Raw genomic sequence first — 21831 nt, 5'->3', positions numbered from 1 at the left:
GAGAAGGGAAGGGTTTGGGGGTACATATGGTTCTGAGGGATGAGGGTGGGTGGTAAGGACACAGGAGGCGTGGTGGCTGAGGAGGCGTGGTGGCTGAGGAGGCGTGGCGCCTGAGGAGGCGTGGTGCCTGGAGCAGCAGGCTGAGAGTTGAGGGCTCCCCTCTCCACAGACAGGAAGGAAAGGGTGAACTGGGACTGGCACAAAGCTTTTGACATCAGAGCCCCACTCAGTGACATTCCTCTTCCAACAAGGCACACTTCCTAAACTTCCCCAAATAATGCCACGGGCTGGGGACCAGGTACGTCTGAGCCTGTGGAGGCATTCTCATTCAAATCACAACCCTGTGATTATGCCTGAGATCATTAATGGAGTAAGTGCAGGAACAGTTTTGCAGTGTTTTCATGTCTTACTGTCTTTATCCAGTGACCTACTTTATCAGAAACTGCAGTTCAGTATTTTATGGTTATTTAAAGCTCACAGAAAACAACTGGATGATCCTAAAGATCTAAGCACATTTACTGAATAAGTATTGGACTTTAGGTAGCTCACAAGTAAAATGAATTTAAAAGATAAATTGGAGAAAAGATCGATGGGGGAATTGATTGATCTCTATACTTAAACCTAAAATTCTGATGCCTGAGTGATCCATTTGGAAAATTCCCTTGCCTGCCGGTAATACCCAAATACAGATAAGGTTCTTTTTCTAAAAGGGAAGAAAATAAAATAGCAGAGTGGACTAGAGAGGCTCTCTGAGCTGAACCGCATCTTCCCGCATGCGATTCCACTTCTGAAGTGTTTGCTTTTTCACTTCTGAAGTGTTTGCTTTTTGGTTTTGGTTTTTTTGGTTTTTTTGGTTTTTTTGGTTTTAAAGAAATGCTGCTTTTTCATTGGGATGTAGTGATTAGCTAAGGTCGTTTGGGCTGTCTTCCAGCTTGCGGAGAGACTCCAGAACAAATCCGAGCACCGAGTGGAATAATCACGAGTCCAGGCTGGCCTTCTGAGTATCCTGCCAAAGTCAACTGTAGCTGGCTCATAAGGGCAAACCCAGGGGAAATCATTACTATAAGGTAATTCTGATACCTTTCACATTGTTAATCTTTTATTTAAAATATAAAGTTTCTAAATGTCATTGTCATAGGTACAGTAATATAAAAATATCTTGCAGAACATAAGGTAAGTTATAGTTTTAAAATTAAGCAATGCCCTAACTAACTTGTGTTTTCAGTATTTTCTATTGCTGACAGCATGCTGTCCTGAGCTGGGAATCCTCTTGCCTCAGCCTCCAGAGTACTGGATTCCCTCACCCGAATCCAGGATAAACACATCATATAAAATATAATCCACTACACCCAGCTACTGTAACTACTTTTTAACAAAAGTATAATTTGCTCAATAGCTTATTAGGGTCAAGAATGACCTTTAGCAGTGTGTAGACAAACAAAACCTACCAACCAACTCAAAGATTCATGCCATAACCTCAGCCTCCTTCATTGACCCCTACTCTACAGAAGTTAAATACAATTGTGAGTGGGCATGTGTGTGCTCATAAGACTGTAAAAATGCTATCAAGCATATCTTCAACTGTTTTGCTTTCTTTGGTATGTGATTGTGTGTGTTGCAGGTGTGTTCACCCATATTTGCACATATGGAGACCAGAGGCTAATGCCAGATGTATTCCTCTATTACTTTGCACCTTTTTTCTTTTAGAAGAGTCTCTCACCGAGCCTGGAGCTGTCTTTTAGCTAGGCTAGTGGCTGGTGAGCTTTGGGCATGAGCCTGTACCCCTGGCCCCTCTAAGTGCTAGGCTTCCTGACATGTGCCACCATGCCACATGGGTTCTGGGTGTCCAAATCAGGTCCTCATGTTTGCGCAGGAAGTGCTTTGTTCACAGAGACATCTCCTCAGCCCCCTTTTATAATTTAGAAGCAAAGTAACATTGTTGAAGAATACAAAGTGAGGGCTGGGGAGACTGTTCGGTCAGAGAAAGTGTGTGTCACACGAGCGTGAAAACCCAAGTTGGAATAGCCAGACCACCCATTTGACAAATTCCAATCCAGTTAGAGACTCTCAGAAATCACAGTGAGTGGAGTCTGAAGAGCAAACCCCAAGTGAAGTTGACCTCTGGCCACATGTACATGTATGTGTACATGCACCCCCAGGACATGTGCATACACACACGGTATCTAGAGAGTGATTGAAAACCCATTGCTTGTAGGATATACACTAACTTAAAATGCAGACGACTCTAAAGTGAGGACCGCAGGCACAGTCCAGGGTAAGGGGCTTGCTCAGGTAAGGTCGTGGACTTGACCCTGGCACCGTAGACAAACAGACACAAGGATGAAAGGCACTTTTTATGTGTATGAGTGTTACCTACATAAATGTCTGTGTGCCATGTGTGTGCCTGGTGCCCTGGGAGGTCAGAAAAAGTGATCAGTCCCTTGAAACTGGAGTTACAGGTGCTTGTGAGATACCATGTGGACGCTAAGAATCAAACCCAGTTCTCTGCAAAAGCAATAAGTGCTCATAACTCCTGAGCTGTCTCTATAGCTCCCATATAAGACGTTTCTCCGAGCAGTCACCATCAGCCTCGTTTCTAATGTAAATATTATATAAAAAGGTTAAATTAACTTAAAATAGAGAAAAACAGTGTGAGAGTAAGGTATTTGAGGGTGGCTGTTTAGTAAGCTGCTGATGCTGTCTCGCTGACATATGTCAGGGAAACTTCTTTTGTCTAAAGGGGAAGGAATGTGCCTAAGCGGAGACCTGCAGTGGAAGCTGAAACACGGGAAGGGTGCCCTCCCTTCACAGAGGCAGTGTTCTGCTGGAGCCCAGACCCTTGAACAGCCTTGCAGATGCCAAGCTTTTAGATTTAGAAGGTGCTTTCTAGAACATAGCCTCCAATCCCTCCTTTCACATTTTTAAAATAAAGTGGGTAAACTTGGTCTACTTGTTGTATATTTTTACCTAATAAGAGAACCAGTCTCTTGAGAAATGTAACTGCCTCCCCTTCCACATTTCTTCTGTGGAGACCAAACCACAGTTGTGAGGTACATACCTTTCCTCTCTAGTCTCCTCTTCTCCAGGGCACCTTTCCTGGAACTTTCGAATGTGACTGACTTCCTGATTGACATTAGGTATGCACTGCTGAGGTCTACAGGAACACCGCCAGAGCTGGAATCTGGTTAATCTATAAATGTTTCTTAATTTATAAAACACATCACATTACAGAGTATTAAAATATAACTACTGGGGCCGGGCGGTGGTGGCGCACGCCTTTAATCCCAGCACTCGGGAGGCAGAGCCAGGCGGATCGCTGTGAGTTCGAGGCCAGCCTGGGCTACCAAGTGAGCTCCAGGAAAGGCGCAAAACTACGCAGAGAAACCCTGTCTCGAAAAACCAAAAAAAAAAAAAAATATATAACTACTGGGTATGCCTGACTATTTATAATATAGTAATATATGTTTATTGACATGTTGACTAAAAAAGTCACAGTTCTAATAACTTTCTGTGCAAATAATATTTTTAGACTATTAAAAATTTAAATGTAATATGAAACTGACTTCTTGTAAGAGATACATGTACATAGAGATCTCTGAAAGTGTTGTACATGATAATGGAAGGCCAGAGACAAGTACCAGCCTGAGTTAGTTATTCAGAGTGTTTAAAGAGAAAATAGCTTAACATAATCCTTGCAGTTAACTTCCTTATCACTTGATTTAAAGCAAAGGCAGAGAGTTAAAGCCGAATTTTCATTTGTTAGCGAGCCATGTTCAGATGTTGGAAGCAAAATTGGATTTCTCGTTTCTACTAAGCAATGGCTGCTCTCCTGTTCTTGTTTGACTTTTTTTACCATTTACTTGTGCCCTATTTTAGGAACTACACGATCATGTTTAGCTGTAAAGTGATCTATATGAAAGAGTATTCCCAAACTCAGGACCGTTCAGAGAAGATGGCACTCTTGTTTGCCCCTGCTCCTCCCCCTCCTCCTCCCTCCCCTTCCCCTCCTTCCCCTTCCCCTCTCCTTCTCTGTGGTTCTGATTTGCTGTCCTGGAAATGTTAGCTGGAGCTGCTTTAAGGAAGTGGGTGACCCATTCTAACTGGAGAGAAGGAGGAGTTTCTCCCGCAGACTTGCTCCATGCTTGAATTTCTGGCTTAGGCATGAAGAACTATAGGATGATCAGGATTGGAAAGGGGGTTCCTAACTAGATAAACAGAGGAGCATGTGCTGGTGTTCAGCATGGGTCTGGAGTCTGCTGTCACCTTTTGAAGAGAAATACTATTCTGGAAGCCCAGGGAGCGGTGCAGGCATAAGGGCTGTGGAAGCAGGTGTGTGGCGGCTGATGTTGGCTGTCTGCTGGAGCAGAAGGAGCAGGGGCTTGGAGTTCTGTCTTCGGTTACATCTCATTTTTATAAACAGCCTCGTCCAAGTTTTTTAAAGCCTCTTCCAATGTTCTCTTGTTTTAGTTTTCAGGACTTTGATATCCAGGGGTCCAGAAGGTGCAGTTTGGACTGGTTGACAATAGAAACATACAAGAATATTGAAAGTTACAGAGCTTGTGGGTCCACAGTCCCGCCTCCATACATCTCTTCCCAAGACCACGTTTGGATCAGGTTCCATTCGGATGACAGCGTGTCCAGGAAAGGCTTCAGACTGGCGTATTTTTCAGGTGTGTTTTTGAAAAGAAACATGCTGAACCACATCTTGTGGTGTTAACTGCCGATCACCTTTGCTTAGTTTTCTGAACAGCGTCCATTTAGGCCTGTGTCAGCCCTCCAGGCGACTGAGGTGAGGAGTAGACTGTCAGCTGTCTTAAGATTGAGTATCCAATCCAATGTTTATATAACCATAATGAAATGATTAATTTCATAAAGTAAGGCCTGTCTTTTAAAACATCTTAATATAGTTGTTTGAAAGTAGGCTGTTCTCCTACACAGAGAAACCCTGTCTCCAAAAAAACCAAACAAAAAAAAAAAAAAAAGAAAGTAGGCTGTTCTCGAAGCTTTTTCCCATATCTCCAAGATTACATCCGAGTCTGTTTTTTGGCATGTGAATTACTATTTTCACTACATCTTAAGCAAAAGACATAACCCATCCCACTAACACTAGTCTCGGGCTTTGTAATCTTTCTCTTCCTAAACAGTTTCCAAACATGACCAGGTCACACCCGTGGACAGTTTAGAGCACTAGGGGGTGCCTTTTTCTTATCATCACCGCCTTTGTAACATCCACTCAGCCTGACTATTTCTGCCGCCTCCTTATCCACAAGTGAGTTGTCAGTGGACGGGCAGCAGCAGCTCAGCTCAGCCTGTTGTCAGCGGGCCCGTAGGATCTGCTAGGGTCCGCTTCGTTTCTCTTGCTCGTGTGGAATAGTTGACATGGTATACTGAAATAATTAGAATTCCCTAAGCACTCTTTTTCCTGTCCTTAATGAGCAGTTCTCCAAACTACCCAGACTTTCATGCTCCCGAAAGCAACTGCACCTGGTAATAGACACTGGTGCTCATCATCAAGTCATTTTGTGAACTACTTGCAATTGTTTTAAAAATAAAACGATAAAATGGAAGTATTTCATCATGATTACATGAAGCATAAACAACTTTAAGATGACAGTTTATCAAAAGCAAGTCTAAATTGTAAAATACACTAGAGTGTGTGTAGCAAAATACTGCTGAGTATGAGGACAGAGACAGGAACGATAGGAGAATGTGGAAAATATCTGCAGAGTGGTCGCCTGGACGGTTCTTCTTGCTTTAAACATGTCTTCTGTTTTAGTTATGTTTACAAAGTGTTAAATTCGTAGGCAGTACATCCTTTGGCTCATGTGTCGTCAGTCATTTCACTAAATGTTCTGCAGTGAAATGGCTATCTGCAGAACAGAATGGACCCCTTCCATCTTGAGGTAAAAGTGCAGGGAACTTGGTGGGAAAGGAGCAGACATTTACTGAATGGAATTGTTGAGTGTGTAATGCCAATGCTAATTTCTCACTAGAATTTAACATACTTTTAACAAGGCTTTAAAGAGCCTTAACTTGAGCTTAATTATCATTATTATACAAACATGCACTCCCTGTCTATTGTGGTGTGGATGTTTTATTTTTCTTTTTCCCTCTCCATTTTCCCTTGCTAACATTTTCTCAGGGAAATCTGAGGAGCCAAACTGTGCCTGTGACCAGTTCCGTTGTGGTAATGGAAAGTGTATTCCAGAAGCCTGGAAGTGTAATAGCATGGATGAGTGTGGAGATCGTTCTGACGAGGAGGTCTGTGCCAAGGATGCTAACCCCCCGACAGCTGCTGCGTTCCAGCCCTGTGCCTACAGCCAGCTCCAGTGTCTGTCCCGCTACACCAAAGTTTACACTTGCCTCCCCGAGTCTTTGAAATGTGATGGCAACATCGACTGCCTGGACCTAGGCGACGAGATAGACTGCGACGTGCCAACATGCGGACAGTGGCTAAAATACTTTTATGGTACTTTCAGTTCTCCCAACTACCCAGACTTTTATCCTCCCGGAAGTAACTGCACCTGGCTGATAGACACTGGTGATCATCGGAAAGTCATTTTACGCTTCACCGACTTTAAACTTGATGGTACTGGTTACGGGGATTATGTCAAAATATATGACGGACTAGAGGAGAATCCTCGGAAGCTTTTGCGTGTGTTAACCGCTTTCGATTCTCACGCCCCTCTTACGGTTGTTTCTTCCTCTGGACAGATAAGAGTGCATTTTTGTGCTGACAAAGTCAATGCTGCCAGGGGCTTTAATGCCACTTACCAAGTAGATGGCTTCTGCTTGCCATGGGAAGTGCCCTGTGGAGGGAACTGGGGGTGTTACACAGAGCAGCAGCGCTGTGATGGGTATTGGCATTGCCCGAACGGAAGGGATGAAATCAACTGTACCATGTGCCAAAAGGAAGAGTTCCCGTGTTCCCGGAACGGCGTCTGTTACCCTCGCTCTGACCGCTGTAACTACCAGAATCATTGCCCCAACGGGTCAGATGAGAAAAACTGCTTCTTTTGCCAGCCAGGGAATTTTCACTGTAAAAACAACCGCTGTGTGTTCGAAAGCTGGGTGTGCGATTCCCAGGATGACTGCGGGGATGGCAGCGATGAGGAGAACTGCCCGGTGATTGTGCCCACCAGAGTCATAACGGCAGCCGTCATAGGGAGCCTCATCTGTGGCCTGCTCCTCGTCATTGCATTGGGGTGCACCTGTAAGCTTTATTCTCTGAGAATGTTTGAACGAAGGTCAGTATCAAGACAAACTGTAGTTTATGATTTCTGCAGTAAACACATGACCCTGGGGTCAGGGGTAGCTTGGTCGGTGAAACACTTGCCACACAAACATGAGGAGCTGAATTTGATGCCCCGTACTCACACACAATTAAACATAGTAGTGAACACACGTGTAATTCCAGTGCTAGTGGAGACATGAGGACCCCTGGGTTCACTGGCTGGCCGGCCTAGCCTAATTTGAAGCTCCAGGTTTCAGTGAGAGACCTTGTCTCAGTAAACACAGTAGATGGTTACTGGACACCCAAGGTTGACCTCTGGCCTCCACCTGCACACAGGAACTTCAGCTCATGCACACACACATACACTAAAAAGAGAAAAGACTGGGGCTGGAGAGATGGCTCAGAGGTTGAGAGCACTGGCTGCTCTTCTAGAGGTCCTGAGTTCAATTCCCAGCAACCACATGGTGGCTCACAACCATCTATAATGAGATCTGGTGCCCTCTTCTGGCCTGCAGGGGTACATACTGTATACATAATAAATAAATCTTTAAAAAAAAAAAGAGAAAAGAGTTAAAAATGTGGCCCAAATGTTTGCCGTAAGTCCTTTCAGTGTGGTTAGAGATTTGTAAGTGTTCAGAATATATAAAATTAGAATGAAAAACCCAATAATCAAAGATAAACATAGTACAGAATATTATTTAGCTTTATGAGATAAGAAATATATTTACTAGGTTCCTGCCTTGAGGGGATTTTGTAAGCTGTTATTCTCAGTTACAGTTTTATCTTGTTTTTATAAATATTCAATAATCCCACATATCAGAGAGCCTCCAGTGTTTATAGCATTGTACAAGTGAGAAGGAAATGAGTGAGTCATAGTTTCACAAGGCAGGCTCACAGTAAGGAGGGGATTGGTGGGTGGGGTAAGCTGAGAGCGATGAGTGACCTGAAGTCTCTGAAACTGTGTGGAAGCCCTTACTCCAGAGGCGCCTTTTGAAGTCTGAATAGGATGTAGAGAAGAAACCCTGGAGGGGTTTTCTCCAGGGAAGTGTGTAGGATGCCCGGCCTTCTCCAAGAATCAGGACATGGTTCATCTGGTCTGGAGCCGTGGAAACACACGAAGGACTAACAGCACATGAACTGGCCACGTGCAGTTCAGTGAGAGATAGGTTCTTGGTTTAGCCACAAGGAGGATGGAGTACAGGGAGAGCAGCGTCCAGTGTGGTATAAGATAAATTGAGAGAAGTTCATGGCAGAGACGTCTCCCAAGAGGCTGTTGTGGGGACAGCTGCCTTCAGTCCTAGCAAATTATCAATTAACAAAGAACACGCCAGACAGCTAAAGATCACAGATGGGGCACAGATGCACAGGCCGTAACAGCCAACATGAGTAGCTGAAGAACTTTACCATACTTCAACAGAAGAGCACAATGCAGAGTCAGGTCTCCAGCCGTCCAGCTACTGCAGGGGGTACATTGGGGTCCCTGTCACTCTGACCTGAAAACAATGTGTTAGACTTGATAGATAAAGTGTCTCTGAGACCTTTCAACAACTGTCTCCTATGGTCTAGGGACTTGGGGTTTTAAGATCTGTTCTTGACTTACTTACTTTATTTACAGAGGTTTCCAGCCTATTGAAACACAGTAATGTAGGTCCTTGCTGGCAGAAAGCTCCCTGGACACACGGTCGGCTTCAGCCTTGCTGAGAGGAGTGTTCCCAGAGAGGAGAGATGCGGTTGAAGACTCAGCCGGTCGTCTCCAGTTCTGATGGTAGAACTTTGCTGCTTGCCTTCTTTTGACCTTCTCTTCCCCTTTTCAAAGGTCGTTTGAGACCCAGCTGTCACGCGTGGAGGCGGAACTGCTGCGGAGAGAGGCTCCTCCCTCTTACGGACAGCTGATTGCTCAGGGCTTAATCCCGCCCGTGGAGGACTTTCCGGTTTGCTCACCTAATCAGGTACAGTGCAGGTCTAATCTCTGTGTCCCCATCTTCTAAAGTCTGTGTGTAGTAAAGCAGGAACCCTTAAATTAGGAATTTTCAGTCAAGAAAATATTAAATAGAGAATTGAATTTATAAATTTTTATTATATTTTAAACAGAATCTCTAAAACTAAATTTATGATTATATGATTGTCATTGGACACTTTGCTTTTGATAATAAGTGAGTGCAATGAAATTCAAAAACTTCGACCAATTTTCTGATTGAACTGAACAGTAAGAGATTTAAGGATGAATACTAAAATTAATGTACTAACAATGTCGCTTAACCAGTATGAAGTAAAAGTAACCGAAGAGAAGTTGTTTGTCCCTCATTTGAGGAACAACTTCAAGCTGAGTTGTACAGTGTTTAAGAATTTGGTCCACTGTCTGTGGGTCGTAACTCAAGTTTCTTGATTCTTCAAATTTCTCAGGAAATTTTTTAAAACTTTCCAAGCTGTGAAAATATACCAGGGTTCATTTTAGTCAGAAGGATGTATATGCATTTAGATTTCAAATGTATTCACAAATGTTTATAAAAAACGATTCCCAGAATTAGAACTAAAAAAAAATTGATATTTTCTCAGTGACTTAACTCTTTAAAAATAGAACACCAATTCACTTCTGGCACATGTCACCGCATTTGAGTGTTTAGCAAATCCTTGGTGAGAAATTGTAGGTTTTGAACATTTTAATTTATAATTCTGAATTTATACTGGCCAAAATTGGGGGTGTAAAATAGAAGAACTAAATTATAGTTTTCTTTTTATTGGCGGCCCTGCCGCAGTCAGAGCTTTGAAGGAGGTGGCAGACAGGCCATGGCTGACTCAGCCCCCTGCTCCCATTACCCCCTCCCCACTCTACCCCTGAAGGGGTGGGAGCACAGACCTGGACTGCTCACCACCAGGACTGCTCCCAGCCCGGACCATTGGCAAGGCCAGGCTTCCCGGCTCCCTCTGGTTTTCCAGCTCACTAAAAGGATTTGAAGGGCTCGCTGGGAGCCATTTGCCCACGGAGGGTACAGATTAGAAGAGACTGAGGAAAGAGCTGCCGGGCAGAGTGCAGGCAGCCCAGGGACAGAGCTTGGCTGTTTACACCCGTGTGACACCGTGTGACAGACACTATTCCATCGCCGTCACCAGCCAAGCACACTCACTCCCCTGAGCCCCATCCAGGACTCACAGTCGGGATTAACTGTGTGGGGCTAATCCAAGTCTGTCGCCCTACTGAAACTCACCTCACCTGGCTCACCAGAGCCCCAGCCCAAGTCACAGTATTGGAGCTGCCTGCCAGTCCCCAGGGAGCCGCCTTGTTCTGTCAGCCAAGTCAGACAGAGGCTTCAAGTAAGGCTGAGTTCTTTGTTCCACAGAGCTCCATTCTCCAGAGCTATAAATTATCTCTGTGAGAGGATTCTGTTTAAATAACCTTTTAAATGAAGTATGTTCTTGAACAGTAAACCAGACTTTGTTTAATGAGACCAGACTCTCAAGTTAAAATTTCTGACAACAAATTATCATCTCTCCACAAGTTTTTAAAAGAAAATAATTTTGTAGTTTGCCGTCTAGTATAAAATAAGAAATGCTTTCTGGGGAGTTTTTGCTGCTTCACAAATTAAGCTGTGGACAACCATCCAGCAAACACCCATGGTATTTCCTTATAGAATTGGCAACTTTCTTAGCAGGCTCTTCACTAAGTAGAGAATGACTCCTGATTGGTTGTGCAGACTGTAGTGATGACGTTGCTATCAAGTGTGCCGAGGATCTGCCGGAGGAGCCACCGCTCACTGCTGTGGTTTTCACCTGCCTCACTGGACTGCGGCTGGAGTACACTAGTCTGAGGAGAAGTTCTTTCGAAACTTGAACTACTATTTATTTGTTTTAATTTTGTAGTTAGATACTTAATTGGTGAGGAAAAATCTTACACATTTTGTACTGAAAGTCCGTCTGTGCGGATATCCACATTTCTGACAGGCGGTGCGTATCTTCCTAAAGCTGGGCTAGGAAATGCTCTGTAATGGTGGGCTCCTGGCATTTGCTGGGTTGTTTTCAGACTATACAGGTATAACTTTATGGACCTGACAGACACAGGTGGAGAGCGAGCGGGAGCTGGCATCTCTTCCCTAATCGCTTCCCTTTTGTTTCTGTGAGAGGAAGAGCCAGAAGCTGGGCCTGGGCAGGGGAGACCATCCTGTAAAGAGTGGGTCAGCTAATCTTTGCTGAGATACATAGTATTTTTAATGTTCCATCCGGGTTCATAGAGCTCTGTTTGTTCCAACTCCATAACCACTAGGTGGAGCTTGAAGACTTTTAAATGCTGCACATTTTAAAAACGTAACCTAACACTTCCTTCTAGAACAAAAGAGTTTACCTCTTAATTACAGTTCTTTGCTGTTGTGTTTGGAAGAGGGTGCATGCTTGCTATGCGCCATCCTGGGGAGGTCAGAGGACAGCGCGCATGGGTGGTGGGCTCCAGGCTTGGCGCCCATGCCATCACCTGATGAGCCGTCTCGCTGGCCCCTAGGTTTTCTTTTAGTTGAGCAAGATACTTTTATTATGTGCTAATTAATTAGTGAAGCAATCCATATTTTAAAGTCTGTAAATGTTTTTTAATTTTAAGTCAGTTTTTAAAGACTAATATGGTTTGTTTAATCCTAAACTGAAAAAAAAAAAGCTTAGTTCTTAAACTTGAGAAAGAATCCCAATGTAAACTTTTGATTTCTATTCTGTATTACAAGTATGTTCAGTCTTTTGTGTGCGACAGTATAACTGAATCCTCAGTATCCGTTTACCCAGTTCCGGAAACCAGCTCTGTGAAATGTAATTTCCAGATTGACAGGACAGTCCAGCCTTGTAAGTCAAGGCTGACTGTATTTGTGTAACAGGATAAAGGATCGCTAACATAAATGATACCAGGTCACTTAGTGACGTACAGTAGAGATTTGTCAGTCTTTTTGGTTGTAAAGATACCTATTTTCTACACTTGGTACAGGTTTAGGATTGGATTATTATTGAGGTTTGAAATAAAATAACTTGTAATTGACATAAGTATCACTGTAAAGTTGGAATTTAAGTTAGATTAGATTCTCTAGAGTGGACCTGTAGAGCTGGGGGGATTTACTTCATCCCTGCCCCTAGGAACACTGAGTCAGACTGTTTGTTCTTCATCTTGATACTTCGTTCTTAGTGGTCTTACTTTATTTTTTTCTTAACTTTTGCAGGCTTCGGTTTTAGAAAACCTGAGGCTAGCTGTCCGGTCTCAGCTGGGATTTACATCCATCAGGCTCCCTATGACGGGCCGATCCAGCAGCATTTGGAATCGTATTTTTAATTTCGCACGGTCACGTCATTCAGGATCGCTGGCTCTGGTGTCGGCCGACGGAGACGAGGTGGTCCCGAGTCAGAACAGCAGCAGAGAGACGGAGAGGAGTCACCTTCACAGAAGCCTGTTTTCCGTGGAGTCCGACGACACGGACCCCGAGAGTGAGCGAAGGGATACGGCAGGGGCGTCCGGGGGCGTTGCAGCGCCCCTGCCCCAGAAGGTCCCCCCGACCGCCGCCGTGGAAGCCTCGGTGGGGGCCGCTGCGAACTCCTCGGCCCAGAGTGCCCGCGGCGGCGGCGGCGGCCACGGCCACGGAGACGGAAGGGATGTGGCCGGGGTGGAAGCCCCGAGTGTGAGCCCAGCCCGGCACCAGCTCACCAGTGCGTTAAGTCGCATGACTCAGGGCCTGCGCTGGGTCCGGTTCACATTAGGTCGGTCAAGTTCCTCCACTCAGCACCAGAGTCCTTTGAGACAGCTCGATAGCGTGGTGAGTGGACGAGAAGACGACGACGATGTGGAAATGCTAATTCCAGTCTCGGATGGAGCCTCAGACAGTGACGCCAGTGACTGCGCTCGCCCTCTTCTTGATCTTGCCTCAGACCAAGTGCAAGGGTTTAGGCAGCCATACAGTGCCCCGAACCCTGGAGTCAGAACAAGTAACCGCGATGGCCCCTGCGAGCGCTGTGGCATTGTGCACACCGCCCAGATCCCAGACACTTGCTTAGAAGCCACAATGAAAAACGAACCGAGCGATGATGAGGCTTTGCTACTGTGTTAGGGTGGACTCCTCAGAGAGACTGTATCCAAGCTGGAGCAATATCCATTCATTGTTTTGTAACTTCACAATTAAACTAGTTTAAAATGAAAAGATGCAGGGTGATTTTTTATGATATGTTAGCCTGCATGGTTAAATGAAACAACGTGTAACTCTATGAGCTAGGGTTGACTGCTTTAGCAGCTAAAAATGCATTATGGATTTGTATTCCTCCGTCACGTTCTTCCATTTGTTTTTACTGACTTTGTTTTTGTTTTAAATCCTGGTACTTTAATAGTAGAAATATGGCTGCTTTATTTCACTGTCATTTTATCTACCTTATGTTAAAAGGTTTGTTTGTACAAAATAGCACCTTCTTTTAATCGAATCTTTAATGCTCTTTGACACCATGTAATTTATTCTACTAGATGCTAAGGTTGTTAATGTACAAAAGAGAAAACAAACCCTTGTAATCACCTCTTTATTTGCGTAACATTGTCTGCTACTGGATTTCATCATAGGGACCTGTCCAAGGGAAAAGAACTTCCTCTTGCGTTTAACACACAACGATGTAAAACTTACGTAGAGTTAGATAGATTGCTGTCAGAAAACAAACTTTTATAGATTTTCTAATGCTGACTTTAATACTCTAACATGGTACAGACCAAATGGTAAAATCCCAAGACATTTCTGTTTTCATCTCGATTTAGGGACAGAATTAAGCGGATGAAGATACTCTACTATGCATTAAATTTTGAACTTTATAAAGTATGTACAGAAGTTGTACATGCTAAGTTCCACCTGGTAATGTCTTTCTCTAGTACAGGGGTTTGCTCGAGTTGGACCCTAGGGATTTGCACTAAAGCCCTACAAGTTCTCAGACGAGTTCAGTGCCCAGGCACTCACTTCAGATGCTATCATTTGCTACCACAGTGACTATATATTTCCAGAGCTTTGGGGGGGGGGGACCATTTTTATTACAACCTGAACTTGCTTTGCTGGTTTCATATTTATTTGTTGTATTTAAAAACTACATTATTGTAAGTGATTTTTTTTTCCAGTATATTTTATTCTTGGGGTTGGGGGGAGTCACCAGTATAATACTGAAAAGCAAATTAAGAAATTGTTTGGATTACCCCCCTCTTTAAGTAGAGTGGATTACAAAACCTCATTTATTTTTTTTTAGTGTCAATTCTTGTTTATTTATTCTTTAGCTGTCTGTTTTAGTAGCTTAATGATTGAGTATGAAGATGTGTTTGTGTGTGATTATTGCTATTTATTACATTTTGAATACTTTGCTGAATGTCATTTTAAAGCATGTTTGAGGTCTTGTGTATCTGTCCTGTTATGCTGTCAGGAAGACCTGACTGAAATGTTTTAATATGTATCAGAAATTAAAATAATTTTTTTTATTGCCTTGAGGTACTTTTTAAATCAAAGTTGTTGTTCATTTGTGGTGACCCTCAGTTCATACACCGATTCAGGCCATAGGTAATGCAGCTGAAGCTGTAGTCACCGGAGCCACGGTACTGGTTAGTGGTCCACACCACTACTCCAAGAAAATTCCCCTGGGGTGGGCGCATTTCCCCTTTGAGACAGCTAACTCTTGTCCAGTCTACTGATGGGAGAATTCAACATAGCAAATTAACCTTCTTTAGGTCCTAATAATGCTGCTGGCAGCTGGAACTCTGGGGTTCGTTTCCTGATTGTCTTTTTGCTTCGGGTTTTGTTTTGTTTCCTGGTTCTGGGGATCAAGCCTTGTCCATAATGCTGACATATGTTTTACTTTATTTTTTTTTATTGATTTAACGTAACTTCCTGGTTCAAGCAGTAAAAATGTAGTCTCTCTCCTACCCTGACACCCATCATTTAGTTCTATTTAAAAAAATACATACCAGTACCAGTTGCTTGTGCATCTCTCCAGAAATGTCATGCTGTACATACGGTACCCACCTGTATATTAACTTCCAACAATCATAATGCAAGTTGCCCTGTGTGGACATCCTATGCCCTTCCTCAAGTGCAAATTCATCATTAGAGTTGGAATACACAAAGTTGGATGTCTTTTATTTGATTTTTTTTAACCTTTAAATCAATCATCCTAAATTTAAGGGTTCAAAACTGATCCCCCTCCCTAAGGCAACTGCCTCCTTTTCCCACAGCTGCTAATCATCGTCCCTTAACTAATTTGAAATAGAACTTTTATAAAGAACAGTGCCACACTGCACATTTCTAGACTGTTCTCTCCAGTTGGTCTGCCTGCCTTTCTGTACCAGTACTAACTGCGTTGTTTTTGACAGCCACCATTTTAAAACACAACTCAAGTATTCCTCCTCTCCCTCCTCCCCTCCCTCCTCCCCTCTTCCTCCTCTAAGATGAGCTGTAGTAGCAGAAGCATCAGAAGGGACCGTGGTTGGCCGAGCTCCCTGGTGGGTTCTGTGGTAGTCACTGCCATTTTTCTCTTCATTTTCTGCCAGTGCACCAGCCACCTGCACACTGTTCTGATTTCTTTTAAAAAATAAAAACTTAAAAAAACTATAAAGTTTGAGAATTTTGTACATACAGTTCAGTTGTCTTTGCTTGTTTTCACTTGTTTCTTTTTACTCTTTCCTAGACAATCTTAATTTTAACTTTAAATTCAGCATCATTATGTTAAATTGTTAATATAAATTAGCGCCTTCCCCCCCCCCCCAAAAAAAAAGGCAGCCATTTATTGAAGTCTTTGTGTTAGGACTTTCTCATGTATTTTGCATTTTACTTTACAGGACATTTTGTTTAGAATTATTGACAAATTTTATCCGGTTATGTTGCTGTTATCAGTGACATCCTTTCCATATCTACTTTAACCTATTCATGCACATACTAGCTGATGATCTGTTAGGTCAGTCTCCTACCAGCCACCGTTTTTTTCTTTATTTCCTCACAGCTCACATTAGTTCAGTTAAATTTGTGTGTGCGCATGCACGCGCAAGCTACAGAATCATCTTCAAACATTGATGAGCAATTTTCTCCCAGTTAACACAGCTCTTCCTTAACTGTATGGTTTAATACCTCTAAACTAACGTTAAGTGATAGGGCGGCCCTGAACTTGGTTTGGATAAAGGTGTTCCTATTGAAGAAGTGCCCACTGAGCCCGAGTTTAAACCAGTTTGAAGGATGCATGCCGAGCCTTATCTCCTGCCTTTCGACATCCATGTTCCAGGGAAGCACATCTAATTCCTCTCCTTCAGTCCAAACATGAACCATCCTTGCATTCCTGAGTAAATTACTTCATCTAGGTTGGGGCACATGCCTGTAGTCATATCTACTCAGGAAACCGAGTTCCAGGATCAGTTGAGTTCATAAGTTTGAGTCAGCCTGAGCAACATAACAAAATCATACCCTTAAAAAGGGGGGTTGGAGTGGGGTGGAGGGTTATACATTAGAGAATCTGCCTATTTTGTGTGTGTATGTGTGTGTGTGTGTGTGTGTGTGTGTGTGTGTGTCGTATGTCCTGTGACAGTTTGCTTTTTAATTAGTTTGATTCCCACTTCAATAAATTTCTCGTTTTTTGCCTTTGTTAGTTTCTTGCTCTTCCCTAACCTGAGTTAATCATTTATTTTTTTTTAATTTTTTATTATTTTATAATTTTTTAATTATTTTTTAAAGTATATTTCAATTAAAATGTATCACCCCTTTCTCTTTCTTCCCTCCTGCCCCTCCCATGCCCCCAACTCTAAAAGTGAAGCCTATTTTTATTTATTATAGTTATATATGCACACATATATAAGATGGAGCCTGGACCTAGCTCTGAGCACCTCTCAGTCTGAGTCTCTAAAAGCACCAGAGTTTTTTTATTTGTTTGTTTTGTTTCATGTCGAATTTTCATCTTTTAAGACTTTAAAAACAGTATGTAATAATCTGGGAAACTTACCTCTCTACATTCTCTGAACATTCCCAGGGTACTTTTTCTTTTTTCCTTTTTTTTTCCCCCAGGGGTACTTTTAAAAGACTTTTTACATAATATGCGTTTGAATAGCTAGTACATTTGTTGTTTGGATTTTCTATACACCTGGCCCTACCGGTTTTTCATCAGAGCACCAGTGTTGGGAAAGAACAGAAACAGTGTATGGGAAGTCCTGTGGCCCTCAAGTGCTCCAGTGCACCAGTGCTGGAGCGTCCCGGGGGTGTGACGGGGTGTGACGGAGTGTACCCCCCCGCGGTCCAGGGGTGTGACAGGGCGTACCCGGGGTGTGACAGGGTGTGACGGGGTGTGACTGACGGGGTGTACCGGGGGTGTGACGGGGTGTGACTGACGGGGTGTACCGGGGGTGTGACGGGGTGTGACTGACGGGGTGTACCGGGGGTGTGACGGGGCGTACCCGGCGTGTGACGGGGTGTACCGGGGGTGTGACGGGGCGTACCCGGGGTGTGATGGGGTGTGACGGAGCGTACCCGGGGGTGTGACGGAGCGTACCCGCGGTCCAGGGGTGTGACAGGGCGTACCCGGGGAAGGTGGGGGATGTGATGGAGCGCACCCAGGGTGGGATGGATCTTACCCAGGGGTGTGAGGGTCCCAGCAGCTCTTCCCCTACTGTCTCTTCCCGCCATCCCTGACTAAGCTGGAGTACATTTAGTTCGCTAGCTGCGTACTGGGTACCCACCACAGGCACGTGTGATGCTTTGCTGCCCTCCAAGCCATCTGCCCAATTGCTTCTGGTACCCATTTCCCTGAATTCCAAAGAAAAGATAACTTCCCGACTCCATTGGTCAGGGCCTGTTTAAGGCCCAGTGGGAGAGAGTGGAAAGAAGCCTTTTCCCAGAGTTCCCGAACTCCCAAGGGAAGTACACACACGGCAAGTTAAATGGGGGTGTTGGTTTGGATTCAAAGTTGACCTTACCTTCAAGGTGCTGGAAAGGAAATCTTACAGGGTTTTAGAATTTTCTTGGCCTCAAATCTATATCCCCATGCTGTCACATACACACACATGAAACCGTATCCATGTATGCATGGCGGCTTGCCACTGTTCTGTGATGATACATGGTGTTTTCTCTTTAAAATGCTAGGACCTTTTGACATGTGCCAACTCCTAAATGTGATGTGACCCCAGGTTCACACTATCACAGAGCACTCAAGAGTTTTGGTTTTTTTGTTTTTGTTTTTGGTTTTGGTTTTTTGTTGTTTGTTGTTGTTTTTTTTTTTTTTTTGGTTTTTTTTTGTTTTTGTTTTTTTGTTTTTTTGCTGACTCTTCATTATGGGGTAGAATTTTCAAAGCAAATTAACCCATTTTTTAAGTGTCTGTCATCACCCAAGTCCTTCACAGTCCTATGACACATAAAACACTATTTTTTCTAGCAATGATGGCAGGATTAAGATATAATCTCTCACTCAACAGTTGAAAGATGAATCACAAGCGAAGTTAAATTTATCGGTTGAGAGAACACTGGTCCCCGCCCGTCGTGATGAAGGCTGGTGGAACCTGGGGCTCATCCTAATACGTAATCCGCGCTACCCCATGAGATTATTGTAGGGAACAGACGTTTGTCAAGGTCCCAGGCCGTCCACTGCTGTGTGGCAGACTGTCCCAAACTTTCTGTTGAAGACCGCTACAGCCGTGCACATCAGAAACAGGGGGTGGGGGGTGGGTGGTGGTGTGTGTGTGTGCCTGGCTGGTTGCCTGCTGTGGGTTCAGGGGCTCACAGAGCCTGGGGTTCTGCAGGGGAGTCTGTCCCAGCATGGAAAGTAGGATCTAGAAATAGTCAATGGACCTCTACAGAAGCTGCAGGCTTCTTAGAAATGAGTGACAGACCTTCTAGAATATTCTGCCACATTCAGTTTTTTAAATCAATAAGGCCAACCCAGATCCAATAGGGAAAGAAATCAACTCCACAATCAGTAGGAGAAACAGCCAAGGGTTTGTGACATCGACCCATGTCACATGCTGATGCATTGAAAACATTGAAGTGCTATTATAATGTTAAAGTAGAAAGACAGTTTTATTGTCTCCAAAAGAAGCTCATTTGCTAAAAGAATATCAAATCAGCTCCGCTCTCATCTGCTAAGTGTATTGATTGTATCCATTATTCGTTTATTAATTAAATTTTAATAAAACAGCATCGGATAGGGATGTAGCTAAGGGGGGTAATTTGAACAGGAATGGCCCCCATAGACTCATGTGTTTGAATGCTTGGCCCATAGGAAATGGGACTATTAGGAGGTGTGGCTTTGTTGGAGGAAGTCTGTCACTGTGGAGGTGGGCTTTGAGGTCTTACACACTCAAGCTAGGCCTGAGGGGACAATCTCTACCTCTGCCTGCAACTCAAGATATAGAACTCACAGCTCCTTCTCCAGAACCATGTCTGCTGGCACACTGCCATGACGAAAATGGACTAACCTCTGAACTGTAAGCCAGCACCAGTTAAATGTTTTCCTTTATAAGAGTTGCAGTGGTCATGGTGTTTCTTCACAGCAACGGAAACCCTAACTGTCATAATACTTGCTTAGCATATTTGAGGTCCTGGGTTCAATTCCCCACCATGCACACAAACCAAACATCATTTATGCAACTTAAGAGAAACACTTTGGCATTTGTAAATACTAATGATGCACAGGGTTTTTTTTTCAACTACACTTATAATAACTTCTGTCTCTACACGAGATTTTAGAATTTATTGGAGGCAGCAATATAGTTAGAGTCCAGAGCCAAATTGTCTAGATTGTAATCCTTTCCTTCTTCTTACAACCTAGCAAGACACTTCCTCACAGAGAACACGTGTAGGGTTGTTGTCGCCAAAGGCATCTTCTGCATCTGCTGAGATGATCTTGTGTGTTTTGTTGTTTGTTTGTTTGTTTAAGCCCATTTATACAATTTAGTCGATTTATCAACATTAGCCATCCAAACTTCACCATGGGCACCAGCAAGTGACTTTGTCATTGGAATCAAATGCAGGATGACCTTAGAACCCAAATTAATTCTTCCTGAACTGCACTTTCACTTACAGACCCATAGATTGGTTTGCCATTTAGATTTGAATAGCCACGTAACAAAAGTTTCTGTTGTAGTAAGAAGATTAGGAAACACCTGACAATCAGAAGAAACAGTAAGTGTTGGCAAGGGTGTGGAATCAAACGCTTCACACACTCCTGGTGGGGCTGTAAAATCATGCCACTGCTTTGTAAACAGTCTGGAAGAGCCTCAAAAATGAGCATAGCCACCACATGAGCTGGAAATGCTATTCCTAGATACAACCGAAAACATGTCCGCACAAAAGTCTGTCCACAAATGTTCACACCAACATTATTTCTAAAGCCAAAATGTGGAAAATCTAAAAGCTCATTAGCTTCCTAAAAGAATAAACATGACCAAAAAGGCTCACAAATGTGTGTAGTCTCATTGATATCAAACATTCAGAAGGAGCAGCTTTATGAAGATACAAAAGCTTCTAAGTGGTTGCTTAGGGCTTAGGAAGGAGAAATGAGAAGTAAGGTGTCAAAAACTACACAGAGCCGGGAGGTGGTGGTGTACGCCTTTAATCCCAGCACTTCAAGAGGCAGAGCCAGGCGGATCCCTGTGAGTTCGAGGCCAGCCTGGGCTACAGAGTGAGTTCCAGGAAAGGCGACAGGTCATCCATACCTCCTAAAGTCAAGTCAGAGTGAGCCGGCTATAAAGTGCTGGAGGACGTCAGTGAGTCTAGCCAATAGAGTCGGTTTACCATGCCTGGTCTGTCCCTTCCACAGAGACTGGGGATGAGAAACTGTTCCCTTATGAATGTGTTCAAAGGGGCAGGCCTGAGGCCCTGGAGGAGCCAGTCCGAAGTTATGTAGCTTTCAAGAGGCTGTGAGAAGCTACAACCACATTCAGTTGGGCAAAGGAAGATTTTGCAGTAGCAGTGCTGCTCTGAGGGGCTTGGGGTGGACGACTGTCCCAGGGAACAGCAGCGGAAGGTTGTCTTGAGTGTGGGAGTGTAAGGCTCTCTGGGAGATGACACTGTCCTAAAGTTAGAGGCAAGAGAAGCTTGCAAATCTCTGTAAATACACTAAACACCATTGAATCATAAACCATCAACTTTACAGGACATCAATTAAATCACAATAAACTTAAAACACCGAAGAATTAGCCGTGTGTGTGTGTGTGTGTGTGTGTGTGTGTGTGTGTGTGTGAGAGAGAGAGAGAGAGAGAGAGAGAGAGAGAGAGAGCATGCGCGTATTCACAGATATAATGTCCTCCTTTTGTTTGTTTTTCCAAAGCTATTCTGTAAAGAACTTGGCTTATTCGGCAAGAATAGACTATCAAATTAAAAGCAACAAAATACTGCACATCACCATGTGGTGGATTTAATGTGATGATCGTGGCCTCCCACAGCCTTAAAATCAGATCAAAGCAGTGTGTTACTTCGGCTGGCGCCCCGAGTCGCACCTCTCACCTGTAAAGCGAAAGTGGTATTTCCCACCTGATTCGGTTCATTTTTTTTTTCCACATGTGTGTCCATGCATGTGTGGATGCAAATGTGTGTGATGGATGTGTGTGCCCCTGCCTGTGGAGGCCTGAAGCTCTTGTGTGGGATCATCCTTGATTG

The 21831-nt window shown here is 43.7% G+C and overlaps 1 protein-coding gene across 2 annotated transcripts in view; it reads left to right on the top strand.

Moving 5' to 3' along the window:
* The window catches only part of Lrp12 (LDL receptor related protein 12), a 77701-nt gene extending 62992 nt beyond the window's left edge, over positions 1–14709 (top strand). For both annotated transcript variants that reach the window (XM_028879291.1, XM_028879290.2), the window contains 5 exons: positions 932–1067; positions 4468–4670; positions 6143–7247; positions 9051–9183; positions 12421–14709. In XM_028879291.1, coding sequence (XP_028735124.1) covers positions 932–1067; positions 4468–4670; positions 6143–7247; positions 9051–9183; positions 12421–13299 — 2456 coding nt within the window. In that variant the 3' untranslated portion in view covers positions 13300–14709. The remainder of the gene's footprint in view (positions 1–931; positions 1068–4467; positions 4671–6142; positions 7248–9050; positions 9184–12420) is intronic.
* The last annotated feature ends 7122 nt before the right edge of the window (positions 14710–21831 follow it).

This window comes from Peromyscus leucopus, chromosome 20, assembly GCF_004664715.2.
Source record: "Peromyscus leucopus breed LL Stock chromosome 20, UCI_PerLeu_2.1, whole genome shotgun sequence".
In the NCBI taxonomy this organism is placed as follows: Eukaryota; Metazoa; Chordata; class Mammalia; order Rodentia; family Cricetidae; genus Peromyscus; species Peromyscus leucopus.
The sequence above is the reverse complement of the archived record's forward strand: the minus strand, read 5'-3'. Positions and strand labels throughout refer to the sequence as shown.